The 23,034-nt window shown below is 48.9% G+C and overlaps 7 protein-coding genes across 7 annotated transcripts; 5 read left to right on the forward strand and 2 right to left on the reverse strand.

The window, feature by feature from the left end:
* Nucleotides 1–238: 238 nt before the first annotated feature.
* I302_107911 (uncharacterized protein) lies at nucleotides 239–2,594 on the forward strand (the record flags this gene model as incomplete). The annotated part of the gene is made up of 11 exons (XM_065870562.1): nucleotides 239–418; nucleotides 468–730; nucleotides 812–883; nucleotides 964–1,060; nucleotides 1,117–1,212; nucleotides 1,269–1,523; nucleotides 1,573–1,763; nucleotides 1,820–2,039; nucleotides 2,098–2,171; nucleotides 2,226–2,437; nucleotides 2,491–2,594. The coding sequence occupies 11 exons, from the start codon at nucleotides 239–241 to the stop codon at nucleotides 2,592–2,594; spliced, it is 1,764 nt and encodes a 587-aa protein (XP_065726634.1).
* A 463-nt stretch (nucleotides 2,595–3,057) lies between these two features.
* On the forward strand, nucleotides 3,058–5,916 carry I302_107912 (uncharacterized protein; the record flags this gene model as incomplete). Its single annotated transcript, XM_065870563.1, has 9 exons — nucleotides 3,058–3,181; nucleotides 3,293–3,359; nucleotides 3,413–3,777; nucleotides 3,848–4,592; nucleotides 4,639–5,058; nucleotides 5,129–5,237; nucleotides 5,327–5,507; nucleotides 5,558–5,765; nucleotides 5,823–5,916. 9 exons carry the CDS (start codon nucleotides 3,058–3,060, stop codon nucleotides 5,914–5,916), a joined length of 2,313 nt encoding a protein of 770 aa, XP_065726635.1.
* Nucleotides 5,917–6,467: 551 nt separating this feature from the next.
* Nucleotides 6,468–7,646, forward strand: I302_107913 (tartrate dehydrogenase; the record flags this gene model as incomplete). The annotated part of the gene is made up of 2 exons (XM_019192959.1): nucleotides 6,468–6,589; nucleotides 6,656–7,646. 2 exons carry the CDS (start codon nucleotides 6,468–6,470, stop codon nucleotides 7,644–7,646), a joined length of 1,113 nt encoding a protein of 370 aa, XP_019044436.1.
* A 745-nt stretch (nucleotides 7,647–8,391) lies between these two features.
* I302_107914 (uncharacterized protein) lies at nucleotides 8,392–10,276 on the forward strand (the record flags this gene model as incomplete). The annotated part of the gene is made up of 7 exons (XM_019192958.1): nucleotides 8,392–8,605; nucleotides 8,664–8,783; nucleotides 8,835–9,012; nucleotides 9,068–9,240; nucleotides 9,298–9,546; nucleotides 9,600–9,965; nucleotides 10,026–10,276. The coding sequence occupies 7 exons, from the start codon at nucleotides 8,392–8,394 to the stop codon at nucleotides 10,274–10,276; spliced, it is 1,551 nt and encodes a 516-aa protein (XP_019044435.1).
* Nucleotides 10,277–12,493: 2,217 nt separating this feature from the next.
* Nucleotides 12,494–14,348, forward strand: I302_107915 (uncharacterized protein; the record flags this gene model as incomplete). Its single annotated transcript, XM_019192957.1, has 6 exons — nucleotides 12,494–12,901; nucleotides 12,964–13,170; nucleotides 13,235–13,255; nucleotides 13,322–13,708; nucleotides 13,770–14,136; nucleotides 14,206–14,348. The coding sequence occupies 6 exons, from the start codon at nucleotides 12,494–12,496 to the stop codon at nucleotides 14,346–14,348; spliced, it is 1,533 nt and encodes a 510-aa protein (XP_019044434.1).
* Nucleotides 14,349–14,907: 559 nt separating this feature from the next.
* Nucleotides 14,908–16,021, reverse strand: I302_107916 (uncharacterized protein; the record flags this gene model as incomplete). Its single annotated transcript, XM_065870564.1, has 5 exons — nucleotides 14,908–15,181; nucleotides 15,234–15,509; nucleotides 15,573–15,622; nucleotides 15,680–15,803; nucleotides 15,894–16,021. 5 exons carry the CDS (start codon nucleotides 16,019–16,021, stop codon nucleotides 14,908–14,910), a joined length of 852 nt encoding a protein of 283 aa, XP_065726636.1.
* Nucleotides 16,022–18,175: 2,154 nt separating this feature from the next.
* On the reverse strand, nucleotides 18,176–20,678 carry I302_107917 (uncharacterized protein; the record flags this gene model as incomplete). Its single annotated transcript, XM_065870565.1, has 9 exons — nucleotides 18,176–18,309; nucleotides 18,369–18,461; nucleotides 18,514–18,681; nucleotides 18,731–19,025; nucleotides 19,081–19,654; nucleotides 19,712–19,974; nucleotides 20,028–20,278; nucleotides 20,340–20,393; nucleotides 20,489–20,678. The coding sequence occupies 9 exons, from the start codon at nucleotides 20,676–20,678 to the stop codon at nucleotides 18,176–18,178; spliced, it is 2,022 nt and encodes a 673-aa protein (XP_065726637.1).
* Nucleotides 20,679–23,034: the final 2,356 nt, after the last annotated feature.

Raw genomic sequence — 23,034 nt, forward strand, 5'->3', positions numbered from 1 at the left:
AACTCCAATCGCAAGCAACACGGAAATACAAATGAGCGACAGGCACGATGCAAAAGATGAGTACGGATATACGGCAGATCTGGTGTGAGCGGATCTACACAGCCGGAACACATTGCACCAGTCCGAAAAGCCTACACTGGTGATCGAGTTTGTCAACACTCAGATAAATTTGGATACATAACTTAACTGGTCATTTTTACAATTCCAAGATCGAGACGTCTTCCATAAGGTCTTCAACATGATTACACAGATACTACCGGCCTCGCGTACTGCAGCCAGAAATCTTACATCAGTCGGTCTCATTTCTAAAGCCAGAAAGTCGGCAACACGGTCTTATATAAGTAATCTGCATCCGTCTTCCAAAAGATCTCCAGGTGGTTGTCTCACAATATTGGCATTGACGGGAGGTGTTCTCGCTGTGAGCCGCAGAATCTAAACTTGGAGGGTAAAGGCTGATATCTGACTAGATTGGCCTTCTCACCCGCCCCATTGTTGCCGAGAGCCAGGTTAACGTGGAGAAAGAACAACGAGAGGATATAGATGGGGTTGTGTCTGGCGCGAAGGGTTCCAAGAAACAGCACAAGAAGTCTGAAGTGGATGCTGCTGAGGACTTGCGCGGGGAGCATGGACCAGATGCCGAGGTACAGGGCCAGTACTTGTCGTTGAAAGAAGTAGCGAGACATAATTTATCCCAGGATGCGTGGGTGGTAGTAGAAGGGAAGGTTTTCGAGTGAGTTGATCTAATTATGCTGCCTTCCATGCATGACGTACCTTTCGACAAAACACAGTTGCTGATGTCACTCCCCTCCAGCGTGTCTGATTTCCACAAATACCACCCTGGAGGATCAGCAATAATTGTAGCAAACGCCGGACGAGATGTCACGTGAATGAGATGTTCTTTTCTCTTATTTTGATCTCAATAATGGAGAGCAACGGAATTGCTGACTATAGTCACCGTTGTAGTGAGATCTTCAAGCCAGTTCATCCCCCGAAAACCCTTGAGAATAACCTTCCTCCCGAGAGCTTCAAGGGATATGTCAACCCCGAAGAGGTGGCTGCTGTGAGTTCCTCATCAAATTCCGGTTTGAGGTTCAAACGAAGTTGACTCGGGTACAGTCCGCAACAGCAGTGAAAGCTGAACAGGAGCGGGTAGCCAGTGCACGGTCCAAACTCCCTCCTCCAGAGACCATGTTGGGACTAGATGAGATCGAGGTGAGCTCGATAGTCAGCTTCATCTATTGTCAGAGGTACTGACTCGTTGCATGAAGGAAGCGGCAAAGTCTTTCTTGAGCCCCAGGGTTGCCAATTACTATAGTGCATCATCGCTCGACGGTTACTCCACTGCAGAAAATCGCAGTGCTTTCCGAAAATGTCGTTTGCTGCCTAGAATCATGAAAAACGTCAATACCGTCGCTCCGCAAACAACCATATTTGGCATACCGTCGGCTCTACCTATCTATGTGTCCCCTTCCTCGAACGCTTTACTGGGTCATCCAGACGGAGAATTGAATATAACCCGAGGAGTAAGTTCCTTGCTGTTGATCCGTGCAACTTAGCTGATCTGATCGTTAGGCTGCGAAGACGGGAATTGTGCAGGGTATTTCTGCTGCGGCATCATTTCCCCTCGAAGAGATTTTAGATGAAAAGGATCGGATGGATGAAGCAATTGGAGAGAAAATGGGAATAGTCTACCAGGTATATCTGCAAAAGGATCGATCGAAACATGAAGCACAAGTTCGAGAAGCGGTAGAAAGGGGCTGCCAGTGAGTAGCTGTCCCGAAGCGATGCTGTTGCGACCTGGCTTTTAACACTTGGATAGGGCATTGCTTCTGACTGTGGACTCAAATGTCGGTGATCTTCGACAGAGTACGGAGAAGCTGAAGGGTACCACCGGAGACATCCAGCCGGGGAGGAGGATGGACCCCTTCTCTGATCCACCTGGCTATCACGATCCGACACAGGAGTGGAAAGATCTCGTCAAGCTGAAAGAACTGGCTCAGGGTGTTCCTATCTACCTGAAGGGTGTCTGTCATATCGATGTGAGTTCTGTATGAGCGGTGTTTGCAGGTTCATTGATACGCGATCCACCCACCCCAGGACGTGAGAAAAGCCAAGGAGGCTGGCTTAGCAGGGTGCATATTCTCCAATCACGGAGGTAGACAACTTGACCAGTAAGTCCTCTTGTCACGTTCTGCTCAACCGGAATTGACAAGAGAGTTTGATAGAGCCCGAACAGGTTTTGATAGCTTGCGGCAAATCTACTACGAAGACCCAAAGTTGTGCAAAGAAATTGAGCTGTATATCGATGGTGGTGTCAGACGCGGGACTGATGTGCTTCAGGCTCTGGCATTCGGAGCTCGTGGAGTTGGTTTAGGAAGACCGTTCCTCTACGCTCAGGCAGCGTATGGAGAGCAAGGTGTCATCAGGACAGTGCGAAGTAAGTGTGACCGCAACCGTAATGCATATCACCAAACTGACCAGAGGTCACAGTACTAGAGAACGAGATCCTGAACGCGATGCGACTCATGAGTGTCACCAAGATTGAAGAAATCAAACCCAGTATGGTGGAGTGTCTTCAGGAGATATGGAAGTAGTTCGCATGTAATCACTCCATTCGTAGGGATAGCGTCGCCTGAGAAAAGATCGTTGGGTGCTTATCCTGACCACTTTTATCGACTGTTAACAGTTGAGAGCATGTCACAGCTGTTCCACGCGTACTCGAAGTCTCACAAATTGAACCATGATGGATGTCGCAAGCTCCGTGATACCTCAGATCACCCAATGATTGTTTTTTCATCATTCACTCGCCAAAATGGTGTTAAGAACCGCACAGGATTCAGTGAGCTCGTGATATTTCACTTGTGGTACCCGTCCAAGCACAACACAAGGGAATGTCCGGAATTACAGAGGTTATCCCGGAATTAAGAATGGGAAAGACGGAACCAAACCGGATATGGCTTCGCCGTCAACAAACCATTATCCGTTCCTCATTGTTGTCTAATTCCATGCAATGAATCTCGTTCACTACCTTTTGCCAAAAACCCTCGGCTTCTCAACATGAGCCATGAGAACACGAGCCTCGTTTCCGATAACAGCGGCGGCGATGCAGACTCCCAAGTGAATGTAGTGACCGCTGACACAGGTAGCATCGTCTCATCGATCACCCGTGTGAGCAGGGCATGTAAGTCTTGTCACTTCCAGACAATGTCTCATGAGCTCATGACGGCCCCATAGGTGAGCCTTGTCGAATACGCAAAACAAAATGCGACATAGCAACGCGATCTGTCTGTAGTGAATGTGCGAAGAGGAAGAAGGAAGGAGAATGTGTGCTTCGTGAGAAAGCTCGCCCTAGCAGGTTCGTAAGTGGTCTCAAGAAGCGCTCGCTGACCTGAACTATCAGGGATCCCCCGAGACGTGCTTCCAAGAGGCCTTTATCACCAGCATCATCAGTGACAATTGTTGCACCCTCAACTGCTGCCGTGACAGCTCCCCAACCCATTCCATCACCTATCTCGCAATCATCGGCAAATCTGCGGCCTGATCAGCCCGTGAATGGTCACCCGTTTTCTGTGTCTTTCGACCCGCTGATTCCGGCAGGCATTGCGGGCGTCACAACATCGGGAAAGAACATAAGCACTACCCAGCTCTCATTTGGTTCGAGCCCCGTACCAGGGATTCCGAGTACGATGCCCACAGCGGAAAATGCAAAGCCATCAGCAAGCAATGCTGTTAGAACAGTGGAGGAGATCCTGGAACACTTAGCAGCGGAGCGATTTGGTGAGCCTTGTCGTAGTGAGCAGTGTCATGTAGGTGATAGAAGCCTGACCCTACGTTGTGCCCATTGCAGGCCTAGCTGTATCCCTTGCGATCCCCTCTGAGCACATCTTCTCCGTTCGCTCTGCACCACGTATGACTCTGCAACAGATTGGTCTCGCCCCAGGTACACCGACCTCACTTTTGAGAGCACGGGAATGGATAGGCTCTCACTTCGGTGCTATACACCACAACACGCCCTTCTTGCATCTGCCGCAAATCAATGATATAGCTTCGCGTTTCTTCTCTTCACCGGCCCCGATAGGCGATCAAGGTCAAGTGGGTAATGACGAAGCAGCCCTACTCCTCTCTGTTCTGGCGCTCGGAAGTTTCAGGCGGGAGACGTGGGATGACCAACGCCAGTCATATCGGAACTTGCACCCCTCAACGCCTAGCTCGACTACCACTGCCAGTGGTCTTGCAGGCGGTCAAGATCCCAGTGTCAATTTGACCGGTGATTTGTCCCAGTTTGGTATGATCCCGCTCACGTTGTTCCGACTAGCGCAAGACGAGCTCGATGAGGTGGAACATCCATCTGAAGCTGCTGTACAGGCGCTGTTCCTGCTTCACACTTTCGTCAGCAACACATCTATGGGAAGGAGGTCACGAGATTTCGTTGCTCGAGCAATCATGATGGCTCACGAGATTGGATTGAACCGGACGATATCTATGGATCTAGACGTTTTCCAGACCGGGGCAAGGCAGAAGCACCCTAGATCAGACTATGCGGTCGCACGGAGGAGAGCAGTGTTATATCTATATGTGTATTTCTCTGACGTGTAAGTGGATGTGTGATGATTGTCGCTCATAACTCTGCATCTGAAGTTATCTAGCCGCTTTGGACAACAGCCCACCATTAATCAAACAGCATGATTATTCACCAGATTTGTTCGACCCAATTCTCAATCCTGCTTCAATGTCTGGCTTCGAAACGCCATCAAGCTCTGCAACAACTCTTGGTGCTTTTGTCGATCTCGTTCGAACTTCGGGTCAAATGCTCGAGCTCTTGCATGGTAACAAGCACCGGCACATGCGTCAATCACCTGAGAAGGGTTCAGGGGAGACCGACAAGGGTGACGCAGCATCCGCAGAGCTGATACTTCAGCTGGATGCCAAGCTGTTTGGTCTACGGGAGCGGCTCAGCACTGGCACGTTTGATATCTCATTAGACCGGGAGGTCAATGTCGAGCCGAGTGCCAGAGGCGCCACGGCTGGAAAGCTGTTGCGGCAAATCCACTACAACTGGTAAGTTGCTGACGGGGAGAACGTTTCGAGAAGACTCCAATGGTCTTATAGTTGGTAACTTCTCAAATAGGTTGCGGATAGCTATGAGAGCACCATTCTTAGGTCATCCCCTACTTGGTCACTCCTCCCTTGCCATATGCGCAACTAGTGCTCTTTCACTCCTACATTATCATCGCTACGTGAGTGGGTAGCTCACAGCATAGACCACCATGCTCACTCGCAATTCCAGGTCATCAATTCTGGACTGCTAAACCTACCATGGATGCAGCTTCGACGCATCACCACAGCTATTCATATCGTTTTCATCGCGTACTGGAAGGGAGAGATACCATACACTTCGGCCTGCACTGCGATCAATAACGCACTTACTCTGCTAACAATCATGAGCGCTCGGTGGCAATCCGCTACAAGTATTGCGATGCTCACGATCGATCTTGCTAAACGAAGTGGTGGGTTCAAAACAGATGTCAAGTTCCGGGCTCACTTGACCTCATCTCAGATCTGCCAGTGCAACAACCAGCGTATCCGATTAATCAACTGGCCAATGAGACCCTAGGGATCCCACCTCCTGCTCCCCTGGCAACTGCAAACCCCGAAATGGATTTTGGGACACTGTTCCAGCTTGCTTCCAACTACATAGACCAAGATAGGTATGAACAGGGCGATTCAGACCCTTCGCAGGAACCAACGTTGGACGGCACCTTACTGTGAGTGTTGTCAGCATTGAGCGTGACGTGAAATGGCTGACTGCCCACTATCGCCAGCCCGGTGTGGGGTTCTTCATCCGCTGTCGGAGACGCCATCGAACCCGATACCTCGATGGACTTCTGGGCTGATTTGATCGGCCCGCTTGGTTGATGTTTGGGCCATCACCTCATGGGTGATCACCTTCATGTTTCAGCGTTGTATACGGAGAAACACGCAAGTGTTGACATGATATGCGGTGGTATATGTTTAGTCTCTTTCTCCCGTTGTAAACAGTCATTCGCTTGGCACAATACAGAGTGCACAAGCTTATCAGTGCAAGATCAACAGATGTCGTATGCATTTGTATCTACAGTCAAATGTCACATGGGTTCGCCGAGAGTTCTTAGGAGACTATATTCGAGACGACTCTGTCTAGAGCTCACTCAAATCGTGGAAGCTGCCTATCCTTTGCCAGATTGTCTGGAAAAGGGTTAGGGACTAGCACGCATCAGCAATCGCGGATACAACACGTGTTGCTGGATAGGACGGATCTGGAATCGTGCAATACCGGAATGACGGCACATCTGTATATCCGCAGGTCCGGGTCGGTGTATCGATTTAATGAACCTGGCTGAATATAAAGAACCTCTGCATCCCAAGTGGGATCAAACTTTCCCCAACTACGTCCATCCTGCATTCCCGCGATCATCAACACATCTATCATGCCCATTCGCACTACCGTCGAAAAGCCCCGAGCACTTAGGATCGCTGTCATCCCTGGAGATGGTATAGGTCAAGAGGTTATGCCGGAAGGTTTAGCTTGTTTACGTGCTGCAGCCGCAAGGTGAGTATTGGGGATTCTCACCCATCCCTTGCTACTTATCGTCCTGATCCCCTGAATCCCCCACAGATTCAACCTTGATATCGAGCTGGACGAGCAATTCAAGGACTGGGCAACCTGCGACAGATACCTGCGAACAGGTTCAATGTTGCCGGAGGGGTGGAAGGAAACCTTGGCGCCATATGATGCTATCTACTTCGGAGCAGTCGGCATGCCAAACCTCGTTCCCGATCATATCTCACTCTGGGGATCCCTCATCCAATTCCGTCGAGAATTCGACCAGTACATTTCACTTCGACCTTGTCGTCTCATGCCAGGTATCGCCTGCCCGTTGGCGAATAAGAAAGTGGGAGACATCGACTTCTGGGTAGTTAGGGAGAACACCGAAGGTGAATATTCCTCAATTGGGGGTAAAATGTTCCCCGGCACGGATAGAGAAGTGGTCATTCAGGAGACTGTCATGAGTAGAATCGGTGTAGATCGTGTGCTCAAATACGCCTTTGATCTCGCCCAATCTCGTCCAAAGAAACACCTCACTTCGGCGACTAAATCAAACGGTATCAGTATCACAATGCCGTATTGGGATGAACGTTGCGCCGAGATGGCCAAGGGATATCAAGATGTATCGGTCGACAAATATCACATCGACATTCTGACTGCTTGGTTCGTACTCCGTCCTGAACTTTTCGACGTCGTAGTCGGCTCTAACCTATTTGGCGACATCCTTTCCGATCTTGGACCCGCCTGTACTGGCTCTATCGGTGTCGCTCCATCTGGTAACATCAATCCTGAGGGCACATGGCCTAGTCTTTTCGAACCCGTTCACGGCTCTGCTCCTGACATCGCTGGGAAGGGTATTGCCAATCCTGTTGGTATGATTTGGGCGGGTCAGATGATGCTGGAACATTTTGGCTATAAGGAAGCCGCGGATATTATGATGAAGGCGATCGAAACTGCTTTGGAATCGGGCGGCAGTCAAGTGATCACACCTGATCTTGGCGGCGCCGGGACTTGCCAATCTTTAGGCGGTCATATCGCCAATTTGATAAACAAATTGTGATTAGTTCATGTATGTATGAGTATGTATTGACTACAGTTCAGCTCATTCCTTCCTTTACCTTGTAGAAATAACATACTTTCCGCGGAATGCATCACCTTACCTTCAAAGTCATGGCATATTGTCATCATACAGGGCTAAATTAGTTTGGCCTGCCACGATGGTGCCCTTAGCGGTACTAGGCGATAAGGCCGTAGCTCAGTTGTACCATATTTCACTGCATGCTGCTGACTAGAGACCTGCATCAGCATCGGGTGGCTTACAACTCTTGCATTGTAACACCGACACACAGAAGAGATAGCATGATCCCCACAACAACCAAGGTCGTTTAGCGTCCTTCCCACTCGAACGCATCTTGGTCTCATTTGTACGATGCAGCGCTCGGGGTCCCGGAAGTACGGGAACGCGGATATACCAGGTTGTCTAGGCTTGGGCTCTTTCTCAATTTTTATATTTCGCAGGGTGGGACTGCTCTAATCCCGCCGCACCGGATCTTGCAACCACGGTTGGTAACATAAGACTGTCAGCTAAAAGTGCAAAATCCGTGCGCCGAGATCCGGATATACATCAGAACTCAGACAGTGATAGTGGGGGTACTGGAGAACCCCCGGAGCACGGAGGGGCCACAACTTGGAGCGGACGGGGTTTCCCAGGTGTATATAAGGGGCTCGAAGAGGTGGTCGAGATGGTCTGGTATATCTGCCCATCCCTCAAGTTCCAGCGCATAGCCAAGATACAACCCGCCACTATGTCACTCAGTCGTTCGAACTCCTTCACCGATGCTGACGCTAAGAAGGCAGACCTCTTGATCATCGAGGACGCCCAGCCACCTGCTAGGGGTGTTCTCACTCAGGAAGAGCAGCAATTTATGGATTCATTCCCTCAAGAGGCTCGAGACAAAGCCTTCCGAAAAGTCGACATCAGACTCATTCCGATGCTGGCTCTCCTATACTTGTTTTCCTGTGAGTCCATCAACTGGCTTAAGCCACTGCCTGGGCTAATCTGTGAATCTCATTGCAGTCATCGACCGTGCAAACCTCGGTAACGCAAAAATCGAAGGTTTAATCGAGGATCTCAACCTGACTGGGGTACAATACAATGTTGTCTCTTCCATATTTTTCGCCACCTACTGTCTCTTTCGTAGGTGATTCTCCGTTGCTCAATCTCCAATTGATACTGACCGTACTCCAGAGGTGCCTTCGAACACGATTCTACAATCATACTTCCCAACAAGACCGTCCTTGTGGATTGCCATTTTGACACTGTCGTGGGGCATCATCATGACGTGCCATGGTGTTGTACAATCTTACTCTGGCCTCATAGTTGTCCGTGTTCTCATGGGTATTCCGGAAGCCGGTTTCTTTCCCGGGTGAGTCGTCTTAGTTCAGAGCGGAAAGAAACGCTATGCTGACAGTATCTCTCAGAGCCGTTCTGATCTGCTCCAAGTGGTATCCTCGATCTATCATGGCTTCGCGAGTGTCCTTGTTCTACACTGCCAGTGCCCTCGCCGGAGCGGTGTCCGGTCTTCTTGCCTTTGGTATCGCCAAGATGGCAGGTGTAGGTGGTTATAATGGATGGCGATGGATCTTCATCCTTGGTAAGTGCTTGGTCTAGAGAACGGTTAGCAATGGCCTTCGCTGATAGTCATGGTCAGAGGGCTTGATGACGGTAGTTCTTGGTGTACTCTGCCCATTCGTGTTGATCGACTCCCCTTCTAGATCCAAATGGTTGACAGAAGACGAGAGGAGGTTCCTTACCCTCATTATGGCGGAGCAAGATGGTGGTACCGCCGGGAAAGCTCGGTCCAGCAAAGTCAGCTGGAAAACCTTCTGGTCTGTCATCACGAGCTGGCAGATCTATTTGCAGATCTTGGTTTACTGGTCCAACACTGTTCCAAATTATGGTGAGCTCGATGACCGCTCAAGGCCGGTGATGGATACTAATGTGCACATGCAGCACTGAAATTCACTATGCCAACTATCATAAAGCAGATGGGGTTCAAATCTTCAACCGCGCAGCTCTTGACCATTCCGGCTTATGTAGTAGGAGCCATCAGTGCTTACTTGACCGGAAGGTACTCTGACAAGTTCAAACGACGATTCCCTTTCATCGCCCTCCCCCAGTTCTTAGTGGTCGTTGCCTTTTCTATCATGGCTCCCCTGGCACCTGTCATCAAGAACAACATTGGCCCATGTTACTTTGCAATCTGTCTGGCTTGTATTGGTTTTTACCCCATCAACCCAGGAGGAACCACTTGGCTTTCGAACAATCTGGCCGGTCCCGCAAAGCGTGCTGTAGGTCTTGGTTATCTGACAACTTTTGGTAAGTATCCGCTAGGTTGAACCTAGTCAGTCATGTGCATACACTGACCCGCTCACGTAGGGAATCTTGGTGGTATGATTGGAGGTTTTATTTACATCGACAAAGAAGCTCCTCGATACCCCACAGGTTACGGTAGTTCCATCGCTTTTGCCGGTGCAGGTCTGGTCGCTTCTACTATTCTCGAACTAGTGTTCATGAGAATCAACAAGAAACGAGATCAAGTCGACGAAGAGGAGGTGCGAGAAAAGCACACGGATGAACAGCTCTTGGACATGGGTGATCGATCCCCCTTGTTCCGATACATGCTATGATATAGGGGCTCTCTTCCTGCAAGGGCAGGTCCTTTCTTTTTCGTTTATCCTTTAAACTCCGATTACCGTCAGAGTTGGAGATTCACGACTATCGAGCATCCGTTCGCAGTACAGGAGGGTTAGTGAAGACAGAGAACAAGTGCAGTTTTCACTTTGTACCTGGAATGAGTTTATGCTTCCTGAATGAATTAGTATACGCTTTGTCTTAGAAGGGTCAGCATTCTCGGTAAGAGGTGAGGCTTGCTCGTGACCGGATGCCTCGCTGAGACCGCACAGGTGAGCGGTAAATCGTGTCACCTGAGAGACCTGGGCAAATTTCTGCTCCGTATCCATCCAGCTATATCCTGTTGAATTCTTCACCCAGCTTTGGGAACGGAATTTGCCAAGACGGAAATAGGATGGACACTTCCGCTGATATGTAGCCTCAGTGAGCACATCTATGCCAAATGATTTCCCCACTCGTAGCAAGCAACTCAGAAAAGGCGGTAGCGATGGAAGAGAGCTCAACTACATCCAAGGCTCAACGAGCCAGGATTATCGATACATAGATAGACGCTGACTTGAATCTGGTGGTCACAGACTTGACACGCCATCGTGGGATACATGTCTGCCTGAGATCTCCCAAGGTTGCGAATATTGTATCTTGCCAGGACAGACACAGAACCCGGAACTCCTTAGACCATTCCAGGTGCTCAATCACCTTGCATGTAAGCAGCATTACTGCGGCACGGTGTATCCGTCAGACTGCGAGTTAAGTTATGTTTACACCCTAATTTCATGCTTGATGGTCACTTACGTAAGCCATGGGAAACACCATAGGTATCGTTGGGAAACGTCGAATTCGCATTATCCTGTCGGTTCAATGCGTTTCTCTCACCCTTTTCTTGTATGAATGCCAATGATGAGAGAACAGCATAGTCTTATACCGTGTCAACATCAAATTGATTAACTATTCGGTTCCATATTCGTTCATAACGCAACCTCATCATCATCCTCATCGTAGCTCAGTCTATATAGTACATGTCACACCTACACAACATCACTCAAGGGAGTTATCATATTGTGCAGACGAAAAGATGAAAAGAGGCATCATCCCATGCAGGTAAGTTCACACCATCCCCTGCTGTCACTCATGGGATGCGACTGTTCCGCTCATCGATACCAACATACACCCCAGCTAAATCGCTAAATCATCTTGTCATCTTTAGTCATGTTACCATCGACGCTATTCCCCACCCGAACGGATCCATCGTCCATCAGCATGTCCATGCTCATGTCCTGTTCCCCTCGCTACTTACCAACTGCCCCTCTCCTCCCCCCACTCTCGTCGCCATCAAACACCCCAACTCCGTCATCAACATCAACCCCACCAAGAGTTGAGTTCAGGGTAAACTCCCTCAACCCACGACATTCAACCATTCAACCATCCTATGAACACGTGGTTTAGGCGTTGCAACAGTCGGGTGGAGGGTGGTCGTCGTTATGAGGATGAATGAATGAGTTGAGTGAGAGAGATAGACATAATTGTCATCCTGTGCCCCATCCCTCTTCCTCTTCCTCATCATCTCGACTCTATCTTCACGTACCCTCTCGACACTCCAAATTCACCAGCCTCCCTTCCCCCCACTCTCGTTATGGGCGTCACGAAATACACATCGAAGACCCCTTCTACCAGCAAGAAGGGTACTTCAGCTGTTCATCACAACAAGAGTCGAAACAAAGTTCTCACTGCCTAACCCAAGCCATCAAAGAAAGGTAAAGATCCGAAATGGCTCTTTGTAGTATGGGAAGAAAGGAATTTGCAAGCTGGAAAGTCCATACGACTTCCACAATTGAAGCTGCTCATAAGGGATAAGGTGGGGTGGATTGAGTGAGTGATTGTTCACTTTTCTTCCAGTCTTTCTCTTCCTCTTCCTTTTCGTTCACACCATGCCCTTTCACTTGAACTCTCGGTCACTTGTCCTCGAGGAAAGGATACATTCGCTCATAAGGCTCATTGCTACCCTCTAACAGCCACAAATCTACCTAACCCTCCGCCCTTCTCGGTGACTCTGCTCGTCACCACCACCACCACCACCATACTTTCGACTTTTCCTTCCTCATCTTTCGCCCTCAACCACTTCCATCCTCGCTTTCAACAGACACCTTCTCCACAAATGTCAACGATGCAGATTGGTCTCCAACCGCTGCGTCAACACCGAAGCTCCATCAATCCTCATGAAATCCAACGGCATCGACATTCAGTACCTCGATGCCAACGGAAATCTCGTTGAAGAAGGGGACGATAACTCGTTCATGCGTGTCCGCCTCCGATCTTGCATATTGTGTGTGACCGACCTCAAGATCGCATGCAGCCATCCCAATGCCGACTTGATGGTCAACGAGACCAAAAAGCTGATCAAGTACATCAGGAAAGATCAGTTTGGACCAGATGCGGTAATTGAATTGGAGGATTGGAGGGAGGAAGAGAAGAAAATTCTCGTTGGTAAATTAGGTCAACGCTCAAAACAAGGTGCGGCGACTGAAGAGCAAAAAAAAGCTGCTTATGATACAAGTATATCAAAGTTGTTTAGTTGGTATGTCCGTCTTCAGCTCAAACCCAGAGAGAAGGCTTGGGCGGACTGGGTACCTGGAACGGAGAAACCTTGGAAGGTCATACCCCCTGAAGTGGCTGAGAAGATCGCTAGGAAGGAGGGGAGAGATATGGGGTAGACAAGAACTTCGGTGTAGATAAAGCCAACGTGGAAGGGAAGGGTAAGGAGGTTAAGAAGATGGACCAAGATGGTGATGAGATGGGTATCGAGAAGGGGAATCTGGAGAAGAATAATGAGAACGAAGATATGGGTAAGGAGAAGGGAGGCGATGGGTCAGATCCATGGGATGGACAAGAAAATGTGGGTCAACTCCACCTTCTTCCAAAGGTGACCATTGCACAACTAACATTATTCTTCATCACAGGATTTGCTGAGAGATAGACCGGTGAGATGCTCTCATCTTAATCCTCTAGAGGATCCTTTCACTGACTTTAATATTCACCAAACTTAGTTACCATTCCCCTCAATTCCGCATCAAGAGGATTATTACCCCGATGTGGATGATTTCACCACCAACTTCGATGGCCCCATGCTACCAGCTCCCCAACAAGACTCTGCTCCTCAACCCTCCCCTTCCGGTCCATCTTCCGTCTCTGGTCCAAAGGATCCCTCAACACCACCACCAAGATCTTCTCTTCCACCTCCTCGTCAACCACCCCCTCCACCACCTCATCACCCCTCTCCTCGACCTTCACCCTCTTCGAACCCTCCTTCTCCATCCCCCCCCTCCTCTCCTGGTGCAGACGAAGATGACGAGGAGTTTGGTCCCGTCGATACCATAATCTTTGATGATGCCATTGTGCATACCAGGGAGAAGAATGCGGAGCTGCTCGCTCAGGTGGGTTATTCTATACCTTACAATACCAATTACTGTGCTGATTACCATTGTATCGTCTCAGGCTCGTGCTCGACCTCTCAGGTTCCCTTCTCCAGGTACCATTGAGCGAGTCGAAGCCGCTGCGGAAAAAGTGGCACGACGATACGACCGACAACCGGCCTGGATAGACCTTCGATCCTATGTTACTACTTTTGAGCATGGGGCGGACCTCGGCCGAAAGGAGGTATCCGACCTGTACCGTGAGAAGGAGGAGCAACGAGCGAGGGATCTTTTAGCACAGGAACAAGCAAAGACTAAGAGATTGCGGGGGCAGTTGGCGAAGATGGGTGAAGCGAGGAAAGCTTATGTTGCTGCAATGGAGGAGAGGATGAGCAACATGAAGCGTGAGTATGAGGAGGCGTTGGGACGAGTCGCGAAGAAGGCCAAGAGTGAGTTTGACTTTCTCATTCAATCCTGTGAATTTGAATGAAAAGTAGTTGACCAATTAATATCGGCAGGAGCATCCAAGAGGGCGAAGCTGTCCCTCAAACACTCCCAGCGCTTATACAATGCCGAGGAGCGAAGACTGGGATACGAGATCACCCAATGGTCATCGGAGGAAAGCAGTGACGACGACATGGACGATGAGAAAGGGAAGTAGACGGAAGGAAGAGAGATATAGATGATAGAGTTAAAATTGAATGAAGGGTGCTTGCTTTATACACGATGGTCATTATACTTGTCTTATGCATTACTGGACTGGAAAGTCAATTGAAAATGAGCAGCGAGATTCACAAATCGCAGCGGTTCCAACTTTTAAAGGGCGGATCACCTTGTGCAGGACATGTCAATCAAGTTGCATATCTATCTACTTCTCATCTCTTCTTCTACGCACCGACCTTTCCCACCTGATCCATGTCTACCTTCTTCACACAAGAGGCATGGCAGACCTTACCCATTCCCTGCGCCACCGACAGAACCTGCCAATCAAGCTGCTTATTCTCAATCTACAAGCACTCGACGTAAAATAGAGGGTGGTAGGGGGAGATGGGAGTTTCCCTTTACACTCTTCGCATCCTCATCATTGTTCGACTCCTCAAACTCTTCCGTCACCGCCGCAACACACTCCTTTAGAATCTTCTCTAGGTTATACACACCCCCGGCCTCCTGCCTCACCTGACGCTTGTATATCTGCCCCTCCCTCTCATTACCAGCTTTCATCAACCGTTTGGCCCGGGATCGTGCGACCTTGGGGATTTGAGGGTCAAATGGGCTAAATAGCTGGTCCAGCTGGTGAGAGGAGGGTGGTTTTGCAATGTCGTAAGTTGGTAGATGGCGGGACAGTTGGGATAACTCGGATCATCGAAGAGGGTTGAAAGAGTCACGGTTAGAGAATCTTTGTAGTCCTTCTCCGGACTTCCATGGAGGAAAGCGAAGTCTCGATGCTCGATGAGAGGGACAGGATTGCCCGAGAAATTGATGTATCTCGCAACCCTGTGACGATAGATATCAGCATCGGTGCAGCAACTACATGGCGTCTACTCACGAGAATGGACCGATTTCATTTTTTTCGAGGTTGATGAGACAGGTCGTGCAATCTCGGATGATCCGGATTGCGTGTGAGATGGACTGGGTCGTCTCATCCTCGTCCTCCAGATCGAACCAAGAGCCAGGACCTCCAAACTCCCAAACCGTCTCCATCCACGCCCTAACCTCCGGACTCCCACCTATCAGATCCGAGTCGTGATCTTCGTCGTCATCGACCTCTTTGCCTTGCTCGTTCACCGTAGTTGTGAAATCCGAGAAGGCAAAAGACAATTCGCTGAGGAAGACACCCTCATTGAATCTGAAGCCTCTTGCCCTCTCTCAAGGTACCGTGCATGACGAAGGAGGCTTGATGGTGGAGGTTGTGGGGGAGGGGGTGGTAGGGGGAAGCTGATCAATTCAATTTAGCTTTATTATCACTTAACATCACCTGAAAAACCCACTCACCTTGGACCTGACCCCATCGAACGCCTGCTTCACCTGACTAACGTATCGGCTATACCTACTCCACCTTCTTTCATAATCCTCTACCTGTTTTCTCCACTTGGAACTTCGGCAGAACTTGATGAACCTTTCGGTTACCACTTCCGCGCCTTCGATTGACGAGTAGAGGAGGGACAGAGCCTCCCGGGATAGGTCGTCGAGGTGGTTTCGAGCTCACCGGGGGAAGATACTGTCGGATCGGTACTCTTCGGATGGTTGATGTGTGATGGGGGTGATTCCACCCACCGCTGATTCTTCGGTGATGGAGGAGGTAGGGGCAGAAGCGGAAGTAGAAGCAGCCTTCATCTTGGCAACGGTCGTCGGCTGCTTTGAAGACCGCGAGGATCTCCTGGCCGACGTCTCCAGGGGGAATCAAGGGATGTTGAGTCTGTTCTATGGTTGGAAGGGGTTGTCCTTCTCTCCTTTTCATCACCCCTTCTCTTCATCCTCTTCCGCTTCTCCTTCTTCCCCTTCCCACCCTCATTGTTTTTCCCTTAGGAGGCGGATGATGAGGGGTTCGCCCCTAGAAGAGAGTTATGGTTGGAACGTGCAAATGAGGAGGATTCGGCGGAGGGTATTTTGGCTTCTCGCCAGAGTTGGATTTGCCATCGGCAGCGGGAGGTAAGGATGTAACGATGGGGAAGGGGTAGGGAGATATTTGCCAGGTGGCATATTGACTTATGACGACAATATAAGGTGGGATGAGAAGGAGTTGGATGTGGGTATCGAGTTTGAACTGGGTATTGGAGCGAGGGAGGAGGATGGGGATTAAGGGGATACCAAGTTGTATAAGTGTCTGTATCTTCTAGTACGATGTCTGTCAGTGACTAATCTTCACCGGGTGAAGGAAGGGGGGGTTGGAATGGATGGCGACTTACTCGAGTGGTAGTAATGGGTTATTCTTACTAAATCGTACTCTTCTCTATCTCTCTTCTCGACTATATACAAGTCAGATATATGAATGGGTTGATGTTGCCGTGTGAAGAGGAGAAGAGGTAAGTTTCGGAAGAAGAAAGAAGAAAGAAGAAAGAAGAAAGAAGAAAGAGGGATAGATGGAAAATATCGAGGTATTTATATCTTGCAGTAAGTCGAGAGTGAGCTGACGAGAGGCATGATTGAGGCGCATTGGACCTGACGTGAGATGAGCTGACGTGAGCTGAAATGAACCTGTTGCACTTTGACGTGACCGAAGATCGAGAAGAGATAAAAAAGATGAGAGAGAGACGAGAGAGATGAAGAAAAGGAAGAGGGGACGAAGTGCAAACGAAGTAAGAGGGAGAGACACGGGGAGAACAGAGATAAGTAGAGTAAGGATACAAGGTAGAGTTGAACAGGTCTGTGATGACAGAGGAAGGTGTGAAAGCAGGCGAGAACGGTGAGAAAAGACAGAACGACGGTGGAAGAAGTCCAAGAGGGGATGGGAGGGCTATGGTCTGATGCTCACCTGTACCCATCAGAATCATTTGTGATGGGTTCAACGTCAATCATGAATTGGTCTACTGGCCGGATTTCATGTCGTGATTGATGAGAGTCAGGATACAATATGAGAAAGAACGAGAGGAGGAGAGACAGACAGAGAGAGAAAGAGAGAGCGAGAGAGAGAGAGGGAGGGAAGGGACGGACAAGATACAAAGCTGACATTTCACAATGAAAGACGAGACGACTCACCCCAGCCTTAAGCTACCTATTATTCCTGCAGGACCAGGCTTCCATCTTCTCATTCCTCAACACTACTCTCGCCGGCTTCCGAGCTCTGAGTGAATGGCGATAAGACGCATCTTCTTGTGCATTGGGAACTGGTGAGCGAGCCAGATGTTGACGATTGTCTGCAAGACGAATGGGCTGGTACTTTCGATACTGTGTCATACCTGATCCAAGATCCTGAGTCTCTGGACACGCATAGCATCGAGAAGTTGACTGTCGTATGGTCAATGATACACGATACATACAAGGATGTGAAAGACAGCGATAAAGAGCGGTAGATGTGTTTCTACGTTTAGAACGAGCAAGAGAAGTGAAAAGAGAAGAAAGAGAAGAAAGAAAGAAAGAAAAGATGAAGGGTCGTGTGGTGATGTGGTATAATAGGTCCGCCCTCTCCTCTCTTGTTGAACGATGCTGAGATTGTTCACGTTCATACTTGATATATCGCTCATAGACACGCAAGCCATACAAGTACTGTCAGCATTCACTGCTGATTGGATCATCACCGTCGTCAACTGCTTTGGATCCCTTATCCGAATCAGCAGGTCTTGCAGAAGAAAGTATAACGAGTTGGTAGTTTGGTTCCCACCTTTAACACCCGCAAATGCGGATATTATGTTCATACATTTCATGCTTTGACTTGCCGTTCTATGTGATTCTACATAGACCTTCACATGTGAAGGGAATTCCAGAGGTATCATCTTATTATAATCTTATACTTTGTACTTACCGCTGAGCCCGTCAATGGAGAATGGAACCTTAGAACAGAGTAACGATAGGTTCACTCTCATTTCGGTGTACTGTTCCAGCTAAGATATCATCGATGATCTTGAAGGTTGAGACAGTTTTTCCATGTTCGGCAACATCGATGACTCGCATCTCACGATTGTAGTCTGGATCATAAAGGAGATAAATCAGACTCAATCGCAGCTGTGAATGAGAAAGTACTCACTGGCATCACCGGCACTATACGCGGTGTATCCAGCTGAACCGTCATAGGTCAATTGAATGCCTTGCGCCTCGATAATATAGTCATTAGAGTGGTCTGTCTCGGTATCAGCATTTATCAAGCAGAGCACGAATGATCTTCAGCTTACCGTGACCAGAGAAAGTAGCTTTCACATCACCAGCGTTGACAAAGGCATCGAAAAGAGATACATAAGGGTCATCGAGCTTGGGGGTATTGGAACATCCATTTCCTTGAGGGCAGACGGATTCTCCGTGGACACCAATCCTGGCCGTGGTGTTCAATCCGATAGCATCACCTACAGCTTTCATGTCAGCGTTGGATCTTTGAGATCGTGATAAACTCACTGATCTGAGCAACGGGGATGTGGAAGAAGGCCATCGCATTGATGCTGGCATCGGCATTGGCTGAATACCAGTCGACTTGTGATTGTTCCACTCGCCCGTAGTCTCCCGAGTTGGTGCCGTTTCCGAAGTAGGTGTATGATCGAGAATCGAAGAACCAAAGTCGATGAGCGATATCCTCAGAGTCTTTCGACTTGGTGATATCGAGTTTGTAGTTTCCAATACCATCGAGCTGATTCAATCCTCGACTCCCAACAAACCCAGGTTGAATATCCATTGCTCGTTGAATTTCTTCCCGCTATATTAGGTGTCAGTTCTGCTCTGAGTTTGAAACATCGAAGGATATCATTTACCAGCAAAGATCCTTCAGCATCATGATTACCATAAGTAACAGCGAATGGGATACCTCTTTCAATGATGGGACGAATAGCTTTGACGATCGCTCCGTCGGTCAACTGAGGATAGGTGGTCTTATCTTGCTTCCTATCGTTCTCGGCGTAAAGGTCCCCGTCAATGACTACCAAGTCAGGCTCAGTGTGGTCAAGCACTGCTCCCATAAACGCAAAGCTATACTCTTCGCTGCAATCCGCTTCGATCTGTTCTGGGACATCTCGACATATAGCTGAATGATGACTGTGGTGAAGATCAGAGAATAAAGCGATTCGGAAAGTACCGTCAGAGCTGAAGGAGAGCTTGATTGGTTCCTTTCTGGGTCTTTCGACGAGCTTTGAGGTATAGATAAAGATGGGGTCGGCAGACCCGATACCGGCGTTGACGTCGGCTGGTTGACCATTGCTGTCGGTTACGACATCGTACCATGGCTCGGCAAAGTATCGAGAAGTGTCGATCGGCCGGATGCTGGTTATACAGTCTTCATCTCTCGCTTTTGTGACTTCGAGATAGAGTTCATCCCCTGTAGTGCCGTCGCTGAGTCGTGTATCGCGTGTCAGCTTTAACCTCACCTTTAAAAGGTCTGAGACGCACTTCAGATTAACAGACACTGTCTTATCGTTCTCATCATCCACGACTTTGAGAGATGTTACGCATTCTCTGTTGGTCTGAAGTTGAGTGGTGGTGAAGATGTAGATATGGCTTCCGTTGGCGGTAGGTCCGTTAAGATCGGTATCTCTTCTCTTCCAGCCTTTGCCAAGAAGCTCATTGCCGCAATGAGCACCAACAGAATCTCCTGAGCAAGCGACGACTTGCACATCAGTGATGGGATCGCGAGGACCGGCAACCGTGTATTCCTGTAATCAGATTAGCGGGATGGATGCGACGAAGACGGGATTGTGAGACTCACCAGATAGATCCATCCAGAAGAGACTGAATCGTATTCCCTGTAATCCTCGAAAGCGACCGCCCCAGCGGCTTCTCCTAGACCAAGATTGACAGAGGACCTGACAAAGTCTTCCGTGGAATTGGCCCATCGCCCTGGTCTCACAACCACTAGATCAACGACTTTCCCGGCTTGCTGGAGGTCATAATCTCTTCTTGACCACAGTGTTGGTCCACCTTGATCAGTCACGCCTTCATGAGCGGAATGAGGAGCAGCTACGGATCGCATCTCATCACATGAGATAGAGATCATGTTTACCATGTATCAAGGACTCACGATACCAGCCAGTTCCCTCCGGTGCCTCCTTCCCTTCCTCGATAACCTTGATTTCTGTGACACACCGATCGCTAATCTCGTCTTCTGTCTTGTAGAAGACATAGTTCCAACCTATCAAGTCAGCAATGATATCAGATAGCGAGACTCACCGTTCGCTTCGATCCTTTGAGTAAGGAAAGCATCAATTCGGTGATACCCATCCAATTTACAATTGAAGTCACCGCAAGTCTCAATTTTGACATCAACTACACATTGACCGGCAGGGAAGTTTCGTGCGAGCAGAGGTGCTGCAGCACAAGCGGTAAATGCCCATGAAGCGGCGATGATTTGAGACCACATCACTGAAATGGACAGCGTAATCTCCAGAATGCTAGGATCACCTGAGCATCCCACCAACCTTTCAAAGACTTATATAGCTTTATCAGCATCCGGGTGCCGGTCTCGTTCTTACTATCATTGGGCACGTTCATATCGCGTACGTGCCTGCCGATGTAGGCTGACATTCTTATGATTTCATCGCCGTATCTACAGGTCGAAACTGACAGTCGAAGTTGCTCTCCCGATAAGAACGTGCGTTGAGATAACATCGATATCGGGGTATCTGCATTTTCTTCGGGTCTCGCTTTTGGACATGAGCATGCGGTACAAGGGGCAGTGGTTTTAGACTTCATGGATCGATTAGTCCATTGCTTGTCCTCTGACCCGACGTGCAATGTTAACTTTTGTGATGATTGGGTTGACCAACAGTGGTAGGTCTCTAATCGAACGTGATCCGGGCGGAGGTTGTGTGGAGGTTGTTCGTACATCATCATCAACCTTCTCGTTGAATCACATGTCGCTTTGTCATTCTTGTCATGACTCATGGACTGAAATAATATACATTCGCACTTGCTCATCATTTCGTCCCATCGAGGCGACTGTCGATATGTCATATTCTGCTACATTTCAACGCTGACAGGCTCGGGGACTTCAACGCGAAAGGGGAACACAACCGCACACACGACATCAATTTACACGTCATCGGTACATCTCCCTGCCAATATCCGCCAAAACATCAGCATCATGTAGGCGCTTTCAACTCACGCGGTGGCTGCCTCTTGAGACAGACTGCATGGACAAGCCGTCGAATGGACGCTAGCCGGTACTTGATTGGGGTGGAACTTCGGTTGAGAGTTGGCTTAGATGTGTGGAGTGTATTTTCACCCCTTTCAAGGTGGTAAGCCAACAATCTCATGCCCTCGATGAGCCCGTCTGACACGCAATCAGCTGATATATATTGCGTCCAATCTGTGAACTTACCTCTCGGTATAGTGCTCAAACCCAAGCCAACTGAACGCAGCCCATCTCGCACACATACCCTACAACATTTCCTGCTTGCCCTTCACCCTGACCCGCCGTTCGCTCTTGACTTTTCAATATGACGTATGGTGTGAACTGGATATGGCGTGAAGCTATCTTGAAACTAGTGGAGAGGCAAATTCAGATCTTGAGGGATCCAGGAAGTGGGATCAACCTTGACGATCTGTGAGTCGACTGCATCACGGCTTTGGTCTTTGATTCACCCCTCATATTCTGGTCTCACCACACGCAATGAGCATTCACACAGTCAGTACTTTGGCTATCGAAGGTGAGGTGAGGTGAGGATATAGAGCTTAATAGGCCTTTGACCAAAGAAAGACTGGATTCATGGAGGGATGATATCACGGCCGCTGCGCTGACATCTGGATCCTCCAAGATTTCCTTCCAACGCCAAGCCTTTCACATCATGCTCATTCATTTGTCACTTGCATTTGCTAATACACATGTTTCGATCAGACCATCGTTCCGATCATTGATACAACCCCGTCTCCTTGATGTCGCACTCATCCCATGTAGAACGGATCTGCTACTTATGGATGGAAGAGTATCCTGGCCATCTAGAATTAGCGAGTTGAGCCTCATCGCCTTTGTGAGTCTGATTTTGTTCCCCGACCACGGTAGCTCAAGACACAAACATTATACGTGTCTCCATGGATGGTCCAATGTGATTGGCAAACATCGAAGATTATACAGTCCTCGCATAGACATACTGTTAAAACTAATTTCCTTCGCTACAAACCTTCGTAAATGGATGTGAGGTCCGTTCAATGATCAGTACTACTAAAGATCTACACAGTTTGGTGATACCAGTCTGCGAGCGTAGTGCATCTCGATACAGCACACTAAACTTACACACACTGACTGGCCCCAGCATATCATTCTTACGGACAGTATTGCTTTTTCAGTCCAAGCGGCCGATACGCTTACAATGCAGCCTAACCGCAGGCGCAATGATTGGTCGAGAGATGCCAATGATGTAATGCACTTCATCCGCTCCATGCCGATCCGTTGCAGATACCCTCGCTTTTCAGTTCCGAGTTTTGAGTATCTTGCTCGCTGATAGAACCCGAAAGGGCGAACTGTGAGAGACCTGAGCTTTCGGAGCCGTGCTGCCCGAGATAGAGGTACTGACAGAGCTGACAGTTCACGGCAAAGTCCTGCAAACTATGCTCAGTCGTCCAACCGGGATTGAATGGCTTCGGTATAGCGTTACGCCCAATCAGGTATCTTCAAACATTTTGATAACAAATACCTATCATCGTATGGTCCTTATCGCACGTAGATATCCCCGGAGGATCAAACCCACGATCGTGTCACTGAAACCTCCCATTGATTC

Source organism: Kwoniella bestiolae, chromosome 6 (genome assembly GCF_000512585.2).
Source record: "Kwoniella bestiolae CBS 10118 chromosome 6, complete sequence".
Lineage (NCBI taxonomy): Eukaryota > Fungi > Basidiomycota > Tremellomycetes > Tremellales > Cryptococcaceae > Kwoniella > Kwoniella bestiolae.